Below are 13,624 nucleotides of genomic sequence, written 5' to 3'. Positions count from 1 at the left end.
GACGTAGGGCTGTTACTTCTTCCGAGAAGGGCCTGAACTCGTACATCTTTTGTGCTTACAACCTCTCCATAGCTAGGACCTTGCCTCTCCATACCTACCCCCCACTCTACTGTCAGGCTTAGAACCACGACACTATGCACCAAGCTGATAGGCCTGAAATCCCCCACCTGACAGGCTCCCTGCTTCTTCGGGATTAGCGTGATAAGCGCTTGGTTAAGGCGCCCAAATCCGTGGCCATTGCCAAGAAACAGATGGTGCAGAGCGGCCATCACGTCTACCTTTACAATACTCCAAGACTTTTGGAAGAATAATCCAATGAATCCATCAGGACCCGGCGCCCGATCTGCGGGCATCTCTTTGATGGTGGTCCACACCTCCTCCTCAGTAAACAGCATGTCCTGGTCGCTCAAATTGATGGGCTGGATCCTAAGGAAGTCCAAATCCACGGTGTTGTAGCGCCCCCTCGCTGATCCCAGCAGATTCTTGTAGGCCTCAAAGAAAAGCTGCTCTTTCCCAAGCTGATCCGTGATCAGGTTCCCATCATGCGATATTGCCGGAATGAAGTTTTTAGTCTTCCTCCCATTCGCCACAAGGTAGAACAGTTTGGTGCTAGCATCACCCTCATGAAGCCATCGTATCCTCGATCTTTGGCGGGCAATTGTGCGCCCAAGTGAGGCTAGACCAAGCGTGGTCAACTTTAATGTCCTCCTAAGCCATCGCTCCCCATCCGTAAGCTGGCGCTTGTCCTGTGCCCCATCCAGCTGGAAGATGATCCAGTTCGCGATCGCAATCTGGAGTTTGATATTTCCCATCTTCTTCTGTCCCCAAGAGGTAAGATGACGCGCCGTGTTCCTAAGCAGTATATCCAGGCGTTTGAAAGGGTCATGCACGTCAGGATCGCACACCCAAGCCTCCTTTACCACATCCTCATAGCCCTCAAGCTTAGTCCAGAACACCTCAAATCTAAAATGTTTCTGTGGGTGCATACTCTCCTGAAGGGTTAGATGCAACGGACAATGATCTGAAGAGGCAGTGGATAAAGCTTGCAAGAGGCAGTCCGGATGCGCCAGCTCCCAATCCACAGAAACTAGGGCCTTATCAGTCTTAGTAAGAGTGGGGGAATCTCTTCCGTTGCTCCAAGTAAAGGCTCTCCCGTGCAAGTAGAGCTCCTTGAGACTGTTGCCATCAACAAACTGGCGGAATTTATGCATCATACGTCTATCAATCAGCGAGTTGTTCTTGTCCGTGGCTTGTAGGATCATGTTGAAGTCTCCAATGACAAGCCACGCACCCGGACAGAGCGATCTCCTAGCCTCAAGCTCCTCAAGGAAAAGCATTTTGTCCTGGTCCTCCTGGGGGCCGTAGACCGTGGTGAGCCACCAGGGTTCACCATCCGTGGGCGAGAGGTAGCCAGAGATGAAGTGCGTGTCCCGCACACAGTTCGTGATGCTCACCAACTCCGATTTCCAAGCTAAAAGGACTCCTCCCCTAGTGTCGGAGGCAGGCAAGTAGTAAAACCCATCATACGCAGGGCCTAGGCATTGCATCACCGTGAAAGTATCAATACAGGCGAGTTTAGTCTCTTGGATACAAAAAATCGAGGGATGAGCCGTGTCTGCAAACTCCCGAAGCGCCTTCTTCTTGACCGAGCTGTTGAGACCGCGCACGTTCCAACACACCAACTCCAAAGCGGGAGATGACATGATGTCCATCTAGAAACTCTGTGGCAAATAGCTCAAGCGAGTAGAGCCACCCTTGATGCGTCTGCCGTCCCAAGATCGAATGGGATCGCCTTCCCAAAGAGCGCTGCCATCACCCTCAACTACGGCTCCTGGATCGGGGAGTCGAACATCTGCCGCAGCTGGCCCAAAGCCTCATCCGTGACCACAAGTCCGTCCGGCGTGATGCCAAGGGTTTTAAGTAGCACGGTCTCCGCGGCCATCGCGCTGGTCTTTTTGGGTGCGCAAGCAGACGAAGATCGCGTGTTTCGTCGTGGTGTTTCAAGCGCCACACCCTTGCCACGTACCGCTTCAATCTCTTTGAGGAGCGGAGGGGCAAGCTTCTTCAGCAGTCCAGCGCAGAATGCTTTGATATTAGCCACCGCAATTTGGATGTTGAATTTTTCACTGATGACAAACTTAAGGAGCATCAGCATCGGAAAAACAAGTACCTTGGCTGGATTGTGGAGGCAGCCCCCGTCATCGAAGGAGAAAATTGCGATGCCAGAGGGTGCTTCGTATAGCAGCGTAGCCATGTCTCCTGCCGAGGAACCAAGCAAACTTGAGCAAAACTTACTCGCAGACCCTCCCTATTTCTCCCGAGAGAGAGGGGGGAGAGGGTTGGAGGGCTCAGAGCATCTCTAGCCGTTGCGCCCCCCAGGAGGCATTTTTTTCGCCGCCTGGGGGGCTGCCGGCGAGAATTTTACTTCGGGGCTCAAATTTCATCCAGTCGTTACCCGACCAACGTCCCCGACCAAGCCCCCCTCGCCGCCGGGATCGCCGGCCAATACAGCCCTGCCGTCCGCGGCCTCGCTGCTGCTGCGAATCGCCGTGCTGTCCATCGCCTCGGTCTCCGAGCTCGACCGCCGACGCCCCGTCCTCGTGTCCCGCGTGCCCGGTTTTCCAGTCGCGGCACGCGGCCGCCCGGGCCGACTCGCGGCACAGGAGAGGCGGCACTCGCAGGCGCGGCGCGCGACCGGGTCGAGGCCTGCAGGGCCGGCAGGGGCGGGCACGGCCGGCGAGGGGACGCGCAGCCGCAGGTCAGGGCGACGCGCGAGGTGGGGAGCACGGACGAGCGTGGGCGGTCCACGGGCAGGGACCCTCCTCACAGCTCTCATGGCCGACTGGAAGGAGGTCGCGGCCGCTTGGCGCGCCAGGGAGATGCGCGGCTGAGGAGGACGCCTTCGAGCTCGCCGAGATGCACCGTGCGGTCAACAACAACAACGACGGCCTGCGGCGTGCGCTCGAGGAGGAAGACCATGCCCGCGCGCGTGGGCTGGAGCTCGACCCGTCGGCAGCGCGGACGGGGGAGCGGAGGAGGCTGCCCGCAGCGAGCACGCCGTGCTGCGGGAGGTGGCCGCGTACCTCCAGCCCAGCCGTGGCCAGCTGCATCTCCGACTACAGCACCACCATGGCTCTGCGGCTGCATCTCCGTGGCCTCCGCGCCCGGTGCCAGGGCCGCCCGTGGCCTCCGCGACCGGTGCCCTCCCCGCGAGCTCTCCGCCTCCCGCTTCGGCGCCCTCCCCGCGAGCTCCCCGCCTCCCGCTCCGGCGCCCTCCCCGCGAGCTCCCCGCCTCCCTGCTCTGGCGCCCTTCCTCCCCGCGATCTCCGGCGCCCGCCTGCCGTGACGCCTCGCCCGTGCCCCAGCTCCGGCGCCCTACTCGTCGCGCCCGTCCCGTCCCGTGCGCGCCTGCTTCGGTGGGTGGGGGATGGGGGAGTGTGAGCATGTGTATGGGGCCTGCAGAAAAAGAGTGGGAGAGAGAGAGGAGAGAGGGTGTTGGGACACTGAAAGTGGACCATTTGCATGCAAAACGAGAGTGCCGGCGTCCCCAGCTGCCTCCCGGGGGGGCTGGGTTTCGCATGCACGCGCCGGCCGTATTTTTCCTCGAATCCGGCGAAAACTGTGCTCTTGGGGTGACAAGTGGGAGGAATTTTCCTCGCCGGCGGTGAAAAAGTGCCTGGGGAGGCTTCTTGGGGGGGACTAGTGGAGATGCTCTCACCTGCTCTGCGGGGCGTGACCGAGGCCAAACGCCGGCGCCGGCGCCGCCGGGAGAGAGATGTGTATCGATCGAAGTGTCTGTCTGGCTGTGGGAGTGTGGGTAACTCTATGGACAAACAGGAAACCTCTATGAAAACCCATGTCGTATCTGGGCTTGTGTTCTCTTTGTACGCGACTAGCCAGCTAAAGTAGAACCTCGACCCCACGGCCTGCTCGGAGTCGGACTGAGCCCCCGTCTAGTCATGCCAATAATACTGGCATGATCAACGGGCAAGCTATATGATTGTTTCGATGGTAGCCATGGTACGTAGTAATTACCAAAATTTCCACAATATCAGAGCCTTCCATGTTGTTTCAACACAAAAGACTTACCAAAAGTTCGTTCAGATTAAAAAAACGGAAATGTTAACGCCCACACGTGTGGGCGTTTGCACATTGCCCACACGCCTCCATCACCACTCATTTTGCCACGTATAAATAGATGACATCAGCAGAATTTTTTTTGGTTTTCGGCTTAAAAATGTTGTAGCTCCTAAATAAAAAAGCGAACTAAAAATCCGTTTTCACCATTAAATCCGTCTCGACGAGATCTTCAAAACTAGACCCCATGTTGATATGTTTCGACGAATTTTTTTTTGCCAGAAGTTGTCACGATGTTTACACTGCAGTTGCCATAGGGCTTAAACTAAAGTTGCCATGTGGCAATTTTAGTTTGTAGATCATGGCAATTTTAGTATTTTTGATGATGGCAACTCCAGTACTTTGATCATGAAAATTATTTTTTGTATGAACCCTGGCAATTTTACGTGCATGTATCATGGCAATTTTAGTTTATGGTTCATGGCAAGTCTAGTTTCTTAATTCCCCATTTTATAAATGTCAAAATTTACTTTTAAATGTAGAAGAAAATAGCTGAAACATATCATGGCAACTTCAGTGTAAACATCATGGCAATTCATATGCAATAGACATGGCAACTTTTAATCCAATTTTTTTTCATCAAAACATATCAACATGGGATCTAGTTTCGAAGATCTCATCGCGAGGGATTTAATGGTGAAAACGGATTTTCAATCGGATTTTTCGTTTAAGAGATAAAACATTTTAAAAACTGAAAATCCAAAAAGATTCCTGCATGCATGCATGCGATGACGTGACAATCTGTTTACATTAGAGACGTGTGGTGCGTCTCCCTTCCTGCCACACGTGTGGCAGTTAGCACGACCCTAAAAAATCGGAAATGTTAACGCCCACACGTGTGGGCGTTGACCATCTCAACCACACGCATCCATCACCGTCCAGTACTATATGCACGAATCTTGGCACAATCTGGCCGATTTTCTGTGCCACGTAGGACAAGGCGTGTGTGTGGTGTGTGACATAGTTCGCCCACACATCCGTTTTACCACACGGAGGGGCCGGTGTGTGGGCGTTTAGCAGTTCACCCACACACCAGTTTTCAGTCACGCACAAGGGCTGGTGTGTGGGCGTTTGCCATCTCGCCCACACGTCCGCCTCCTCTCCCACACCCAAGCTGCCAGTTGCCATGCGTTTTGCAGTGTACATGGCAACTGCCCTAGTGTGATTGCAAGCAGATGGCAACTCTCTTTTTTTTTTACCCAAACATGTCAGTTGCCATATGTTTTGCATGATACATGGCAAACTGACCTAGTGTGCACGTAAGCAGATGGCAACTCTTTCTTTTTACATGGCAACTGCCCTAACGTGCTTGTGAGCACATGGCAACTCTCTCTTTTACCCGAACATGTTTTTTTGCCATGCCATTTTTTCAGTGCTACATGGCAACTGCCTAGTGTTAGTAGGTGGCAACTCCTAAAGTTTTGAAATCATGGCAACTGCAGTAGACCAGACCACACATGGCAGCAGCTGTAGTTGTCCAAAAAATGGCAATCTGAAACTTTGACCTGAGATGGCAACTGCAGTTGAGCAGACATGGCAACTGTAATTGTCCGACATGGCAACCGTAGTTCAGCGACATGGCAACTGCACTTAAACGAACATAGACGATGGTCCGGCCCATGGAAACTGCGTGCACGCGGTAAAGTGTCACGTGTGGCGTGCGTGACCACGAGGTACGAGGCCTGACGTACAGGGCGTGTGGGCGTTATCTATTTCGCCCACACGCACGCGTATAAGAAGGACCGGGAGAAAAAAAAGGCGTGTGGACGCTAGTTGTTTTGCCCACACACAAGCGTGTGGGCTGATTCTTTTAGGCACCACACAGAACGTGTGGGCAAATCCCTTAATGCCCACACGTGTGGCAGTTATCGGGACCCAAAAAATTCATTGCATGCAGAGACCAATCAGCACTAAAAAAGAGATCGACAAACGGTGCTTGTTCATCAGCATCAAAAAAAGATCAATCAGCTTCAATGGTACTAGGAAAAGAGCTCGTGCGCTGCAACGGGAGAAAGAAAAACCATAATCTCCGATGGCCATGATCACATTTTGCTGCACCACCGAGATACAATATCACTCTCAATTTCGTGAAATCATGATCATTTTTTTAAACTCATGAACAAATTTGAAATCATGAATGTTTTTCAAATTCAAGAACACTTACAAATTTCGAACATTTTCTAGAATCATGAACATTTTTTGAATTCATGAACATTTATACTATTTACAAGCATTTTTTAAATTGTGAACTTTTTTTTAACAATTTTCTTGAATTGGCGAACATTTCTAGAATGGACGAACATTGCTTTAGAAACTGCGGGAATAATTTAGAAATTCATGAATATTAACAAAATATATCATCCAATATGACCCGCATCAGGTCGCGCATTAATTAAGTGGTGGGCTATACAAATGGGAAAGTACGGGCAGTTGCATGTTTCCTTTGTTTCAAAACAATGTGAAAAAGGCGGGTGTGATGAAGTTGGGAGGAGGGGGCAAGGTATATAGAATGTGAACAATGGGTGGAAATCGGAGAATAGTGCCAGAACAGCCGTTGCACAAATATGAGAAATCAAGGGTTGTGGATGGTGGAAAGTATCGAGTTGTTCTAGTTCCTGGCCTTGGTGGTTGGCCCATGCCCGAGGGATACTATGGCGCATCTCTTTCTGCGGGAACTAAACAAGTTGCCAATAATAATAGATATCCCATAATACTTGAGGGCAAATCCGGGACGGGATATTCCTCGATTACAGAGGCAGCAGTTGCGGGCCCAGGTGTGGCTAAATCTACATCAATAGCAGGATCAGGATACGATGCTTACTCGAAATCAATATTCCCCGGTTTCTTACGAGATAAGATATGTATGCCGGTCCAACTAAAGGAAGGGTGGTTTTGAACTTTTAATACATAAACATTTAAAAAATGATGAACTTTTTTTATTTCCAATTTTTTTTGAATAAGATACATTTTATATAAAATCGTAAACATTTTTTAATCCACAATCATTTTATGATTTATTAAACATTTTATTTCAAAATTCTCATGTTTTTAATTTTTGAAACTTTTTTGAAGTCCTAATGTATTAAAAGTAGAAACACCGTAATGAAAAAAAATATCACTTATAGATGGCATTGATCGGTAATATTTTATAACTTTTGGGGCATTTTTCATGCCGTACCGCAATGAGCAATAGCCCTTATTATATTAGGTATAGATATAGATTAGCTACTTCACATGCGTGTGAACAAATAGCATAGAGAAGTCGAAAAATAATAATAGGGAAATCGTTCGCTTCCGGCTGACCCTGCGATCAGCGTGGATCTAACTCTCGCGCCGCATCGCCACATGCGCATGTGGCCCACAAGCTGCCCCATCCTCCATCCTTATCCCCTAGTGAGTATCTGTTTTTTCTCTAACGATCCTCACGTTCAACATCTCACTCATACGTGAACTTCAGATCGAAGTCAACAACAACAAGAACATTCTGACTTGTGTAGTACTTTCTCACCTTGTATGATACAGATTGTGACCTTGGCATTCAGCAGTGACGTGAGTATCATCTATTGCCCCAATGCAATTCTGAAGTGGCATTACAAGATGATGTTATGACTATAACAGAACAATACAAGCATGTCAAGTCACGAACTACATATTGTCAGTGTTCACCTTGAGATATGGATACCATCTTGAGCTAGTGTGAATCTTGTTAGGAGTCCGGCCGGTTGGTGATCATCTCTCCTTTAAGTTCCCCAACAGCATACAACACTTGACACTGGCGTGAAGTACCTGAAAATGGTGTCTCCATTGATCTCCTCAGTGTATTGTGGATAACCCCGAACCTCCGGTTATGACCGACAAAAGAGAGGAACATGGCAACTTGCTTTCACACTGATGTGGGGGCTATCTTGTAGCTGCCATTGCTTCTGAAGGTCTGCATAAGCCTTGCGAAAAGTGCTCTTTTCATTCGAAGCATCCACAGGGCCTCTGTCATTGCTGTTATAGATGTAGTTCAAATCCATTATCCTTTCATGATCCCAGGTTAACATTGAAGCATAACAAATGAAAGGCTTGTCATCACGATGAACGACTCTCTTGTGGATCAAGGTGAGCCATGCCCAAATCACAACTATCAGTGATGCTGCCTGAACTACCAGCTTCTTGCGTTCGTTCATAACCTAGACGACATCGATTGTGCGGTGAGCAATGTGGAAGCCGATTTCTACACCTTGCCTAACGGCCTAACAACCAACCTAACATAGAAGGGAGGAGGGGGTTCTTACCGGCTTCGGAGACGACGACGAGGCGAGGGGGTCATGGCTGAGTCGAGGAGGATCAGATGGTGGCCAAGAGGAAGGGGAGAAGCAGCTCTTGCTGCTGGAGAGTGTTGTTGCAGAACAGAGGAAGTGCTCATCCTAGAGATAGTGGTGAGATAGTGGTGACCGAGCAAATGGGGCTAAGAGGCTAGATTTCGCGCCATCCAGCCTCGGGCGATGGAATTCCATCGCCCACCGTCTTTACTCAATTTCCCCCTTGCACCGTAGCGAGCGCGCCATCTCCCTTTTTCACCGCACTCAACCGGGCTCACTCTGGGCTGCTTTAAGGTTCGTGCCAATGTGAGCAACACTCAACCGGGCTCACTCTGGGCTGCTTTAAGGTTCGTGCCAATGTGAGCAAGGCCTCCCTGTTTGCAACCAAATAAGTTTTTTTTTGCCCAATTCGGTGTGGTTGGAGGTAATGCAGGGCCAAACACATCATAGATCATGCATAGTGCTGGTACCAGGGCCATAAAAATGCAATCCTTAGGAGCTTTCCTATGGTACTTACCCTATTCTATTTCATAGGATTTTATTTCATGAGGTCTGACCAAAATCATATGATTTCCCAAGCTGCCATCAAACACTAACTTGTGCTAATTCCTAAAATATCCAAATCTATGGGATTCAAGTGCACGGGACATAGCAATCCTCCATTTTCCCCATTTCCCCATTTTTCCAGTCATATGAATCGAAGGAGCACCAAGACGCCATTCGGTTGCTCAAAAAGAGTCAATGATATTCATAACGAATCATGAAGCAAAGCATCACGCCTCAGCGGCGCAGAAGTGCTGAAGTCGCCAAATGCATTTATTATTAGGGTATCACAAGGGAAGCAATAACACTTCAAGTCTCAGGCTTTCGCATTAGCACTCTGGAAGCTACAGCCTTTGCCACAATAGTTGCCAAAGAAAATTAGCGCACACCCTCAATGGTGCCAGAGCTGAAGTAAACCGCAGATCTTTCAATGGGAGAATGTCAAAGAGTATGTGTGGTCAGAGGAAAATGCCATCTCTTTCGCTGATCCATCCGTGCTGCTCTTCTTACTATGTTGAAACCGCAACGGTGCCCTCAGGAAGAGCAGAGATGTGCACAACAGGTGTATGCGATTTTAATGGTATGTCGGAGCCGGTGACCTTCTTCTCTGTCGACCTGCTCAGCACCTTCCTCACCTCATCCGCAAGCACAATGATCGAGTCATCTTCATGGCCTGAACAAATCCACATAGCACCATTTGTAAGGGATTGATGATATTGCCTCCAGTGCAGTTTTGTTCTGCTTGCAAGGAGGAGGACAGACAACCAGAACAAACTACTACTGACAACTAGACTGTCATGTTTGGAATGTCAAAGTAATAGACAGATGAGAAACAAGTGCATCCTACACGCTTGATCAAATAACATGAGTGCAAATAGAATGATGACAACATGAGAAACAATTCCTTACTTATATTGGACAGTGCCTTCTCCATTGAGAACAGGTAGTCCCTATTATATCCATTAGGGCCACTGGCTGTAGCAATCTGCCTGTTTTGTAAACAAGACAATTGGAAAGGAAGTCAGAATGCTCTTAATGAAGCAGAGTATTCATAAAAGAGGATCGAAGGGTTCAACAGCGCACTTTGCCATATCCTCCAAAGCAGCAGGGCCAAGATAGTATTTGTTGCCAACTGGATCAGGAGTGGATACGAAACTGTACATTGACCAAGTAAGTTTGGCAGTGAGTCAACATGGAATGTGAACAAAAAATAACTAGTCAAGTTCGGCCCTTACACTAATACATCCGTCACAGCTGGTTCCAGAGAATTTCCATCCTAAACAGTGAAGTTCAGCAAGAGCAAATGAGAGTACTGAAGAAAATAGAAGAGAAATATGTCAAAATATTCGCCTTGCATTTATACCCTGTAGAAATCCACAGAGATCTTCTGGTCATACTCGCATTCTCTTCTCTCCAAGTACTGTGGAAATACATGCATATTCAATTTAATTCTAGCATGATAAATCCAATCTTTCTTTCAAGCAAATAAACAGGAGATAAAATCACTGCACCTGCATTGCTTCTCGCTCTTTTTCTAGACCACCTTTGACACAATAAGCAATTCCCCACTGTAAAAAGGATAAACTGTAAATTTAAATACCATAGCCCATAGGAATAAGGAAACCAAAAGAAAGAGCAATGTCATAGCATTCAAGAAAGCATATCAATATTGGACAATGAACATGTCAAAAAGAATTGGATAATGAACAAAAGTAAATCATTATGGCGATGGTGCAGTTGTAAGAGTCGGAATACTCATTTTGGTGAAAAGTATACTTGAGTACTGGATAATAAATAAAGTACCACCTTTACGTCATGGGTGTAGTTGTAACAGCATTGTGCACTTTGGCCTACTCATTTGGCGAATAGAGCTTCTAATGCAGTGAATATACTTTGGGTATGTCTACAAACACTTGCACATGAATCAGATTTAAACATTCAGCATTAAAGTGGATGGGTGAGGAACCAGCCAATATATTAGGGTAAGTTTGCAAGGAGGATAAGATGAAACAAGACTCTGGAATATCATGTTTTCATGCTTGGGGAGAAAATGCAGCAAAAGCATTGAAATTGGAGAAGAAATGAGCAAGAAGATAGGATGTATTTGGTTTGGATTGAGCCCGTCCGCAAATACTTGTCTTAGAAATGGTTGTATCTAGACTTATTTTAGTTATAGATACATCCATTTTATCCATTTTTAAGACAAGTATTTTCGGACGGAGGGAGTAGATTTTTTGGCAACAATCCAAACAAAACCACGTTATAATTGAAAGTGTGATAGGCATTGTAATATGAGCCTATAGCAATGGGCATATATTTCTCTACGATAAATAAAGCCCAGCGATAACAAAGCTAGTACAAAGTTGAGACATTTATTTCAGGGAATATGAAGCCACACAAGCATGTTCGAAGGTGCAACAAGTCTCAGAAATGTCACCCATTGCTGGCCATGGCAACACTCCCAGAGAATACTAATGCACTATCATGTGCTGTAGATATTGAATTCATGGCTGCGGTCAAACTTACGCATATGTCTTCATCTTCGGATTCAAGGGTGCAGGTCCTGGCTGGATGCTGTGGTGTGCCTCTATGGTCAATGCAAGCTGCGGAGAAAGAAAAGTTCAGATATGAAATCTTCAGGCCAAGAAGTACAGTTACAGGTTCAGATTTGCTTCCAATCAGTCAGGAAGCAACCAAGCATACTTACCGAGATTAAACGTTCGCTTGTAGCCCTTGATGAATCCCAGGATCTTCTCGTCGAAGTCGAATCCGGGTTTCCAGATCAGGGACCCATACCCGAAGACCCACAGCACCATCTTGCTGCTGTTTTTTTAACTGCAGACGACAACAAACTGAGTCGGGGGATCACGCCAAATCAAAGATACTACTAGTACTAAATGTCCCCATATCCTAATCGCAAGGAGACGAGCTCGAATAGTCATGTCAACATCGCCCCCAAATCAAAATCCCATCCCTAAAAAGAAAGCACGGGGGGGTGGATTCAGTTCAAGAAATCACCTGGCCTGACGAGGGGCGCCGGAGAGAATGCCGCGGGTGGGGTCGGCGGCGCGGGAGGAGGATTTGACTCCTCTTGCCTCACGCGCGTCTCCTCCGCCGGCGGTCTTCTCCCCGGGACGGACGGATGGATAGGGGTTTCGGGTCGGAGAGGGGGGAGAAGACGGTGGCGGTGGTGGGGGAGCACTTATACCGAGAGGATAGTCGTGGTCTCGTTTGGGGATTGGGGTCACGGGCGGTGGGCGGCACGTGAGGCCGTGCGCGCGTGGCAGTCGCTCCCGCCGCGGCCGGCGGAGGGTCCGACGGGTTCTTGGTGCGGTGTACGTCGCGTCAGCGGGCGGGCACGGGGATATGGGCGCGATGCCGACGCGGCTGCTTGCGGAGGGGAGGGTTTATTAGCGGGGACCGGTGGTGCCGGTTGGGATGGACCTGGACGGGTTAATGGGCCGAAGGGTTGTGCACAGGGCCAGGTTCAATGAACCGAAATCCATTTTTTTGTCACCAAAACTGGTTTGGAGTCAAAGCAACGCAGATCACCAAAGCTTCCGCAAATACCCCTAAAAAAACCCAAAGCTTCCGCAAATGCGTAAATCCGTCGGTTTAGACATTTTAAGGCCTTCAACGCAGGTCATCAAATCAAACCCAAGCGTCTAAAATATACTCAGTTTGTCCCTTAAATTGATGTATCTAGCACCAAGTTAGTGCTAGATACATCCATTTGAGAGACAAGCTTGTGACAAGTTTTTTCGGACAGTGATGCTAGATACATTCATTTGAGGGACGAACATTTTCGAACGGAGGGAGTAGTAGCTTGGCCTTAAATCGAGCGAAGTTACGAGGAGTTCGAACAACCGCCACATCGGACTCCGATGCCCGAACTGACCCAAGAACCTTCTCCACTTCGTTGTAGGACACACTTCGTGATTTACTCTAGCTGACAGGCCGCCCGCCTATTCGCATTCATGTCGGCATGGCAATTGAGAAGTCTACGGCTTTATGGTCGGTCCTCCTCCTCGCAAAGCCTATCCACACACTCCTCTCTCTCTCTCTCTCTCTCACACACACACGCACACACACACGCACGCACGCACGCACGCACGCACACCTTCATTGGATGCCACACAAACCCTAGGCGGTGATAGGAGCAAGAAGACGGGCGTTGAGAACACCCGACATGGTGATTGCTTTGCAGCAGCTGCTCAGACCAACTGTCCGCACAAAGGTTCAATTGGCAGTGGCGCAAATAGGGTTGCAGCAAACTCTGAACTAAAAACTAAGCACTTACAACTATTTAAAAAAAAAAGACATCTACATTTGTGATCCTAACTCGAATCCACTACTCATATTTATTCATAATTTTAAAGCATGCTCAAATTTGCCCCTTTGCTATCAGTTGCACTTATAGAAATGCGCTTTCATGCTGTTTTCATCAAGTCAAAACTATTTGACTAGTATCTGGCCGTTTATTTGACATTTTTTGCCCTTGTCTCCATGTGTCATTTACTGGTGGGATCCACTCTAAAGAAACAAAACAAAAAACAAATTTTCTCACCCCCACTCTCTCACATACTTACATGTGACGCCAAACTTTAGAAAAAAGAAAAAGAACAAGAAAAGGACTA

General features: G+C 48.3%; 1 protein-coding gene across 1 annotated transcript; it reads right to left on the bottom strand.

Moving 5' to 3' along the window:
• Positions 1–9,217: 9,217 nt before the first annotated feature.
• On the bottom strand, positions 9,218–12,341 carry LOC119322790 (gamma-glutamylcyclotransferase 2-2-like). The gene is made up of 9 exons (XM_037596309.1): positions 12,006–12,341; positions 11,695–11,822; positions 11,514–11,590; positions 10,499–10,555; positions 10,351–10,407; positions 10,223–10,263; positions 10,071–10,142; positions 9,897–9,976; positions 9,218–9,660 (listed from the first exon to the last, which is right to left on the bottom strand). The coding sequence occupies exons 2-9, from the start codon at positions 11,801–11,803 to the stop codon at positions 9,497–9,499; spliced, it is 657 nt and encodes a 218-aa protein (XP_037452206.1). The 5' UTR covers positions 11,804–11,822; positions 12,006–12,341; the 3' UTR covers positions 9,218–9,496.
• Between the last annotated feature and the right edge of the window lie 1,283 nt (positions 12,342–13,624).

Source organism: Triticum dicoccoides, chromosome 6B (genome assembly GCF_002162155.2).
Source record: "Triticum dicoccoides isolate Atlit2015 ecotype Zavitan chromosome 6B, WEW_v2.0, whole genome shotgun sequence".
Taxonomy (NCBI): domain Eukaryota; kingdom Viridiplantae; phylum Streptophyta; class Magnoliopsida; order Poales; family Poaceae; genus Triticum; species Triticum dicoccoides.
Note: the sequence above shows the minus strand (reverse complement) of the source record. Positions and strands in the feature narration are given on the sequence as shown.

What these genes read in the sequence shown, in the direction of transcription:
- LOC119322790 (XM_037596309.1), bottom strand. Translation starts at nt 11,803, where the DNA reads ATGGTGCTGTGGGTCTTCGGGTATGGGTCCCTGATCTGGAAACCCGGA. An exon ending in CCGAAGATGAAGACATATGC is followed by an intron (nt 10,556 to 11,513) that starts GTAAGTTTGACC and finishes TCCTTTTTACAG; the next exon opens with TGGGGAATTGCTTATTGTGT. An exon ending in TCTCTGTGGATTTCTACAGG is followed by an intron (nt 10,264 to 10,350) that starts GTATAAATGCAA and finishes TTCACTGTTTAG; the next exon opens with GATGGAAATTCTCTGGAACC.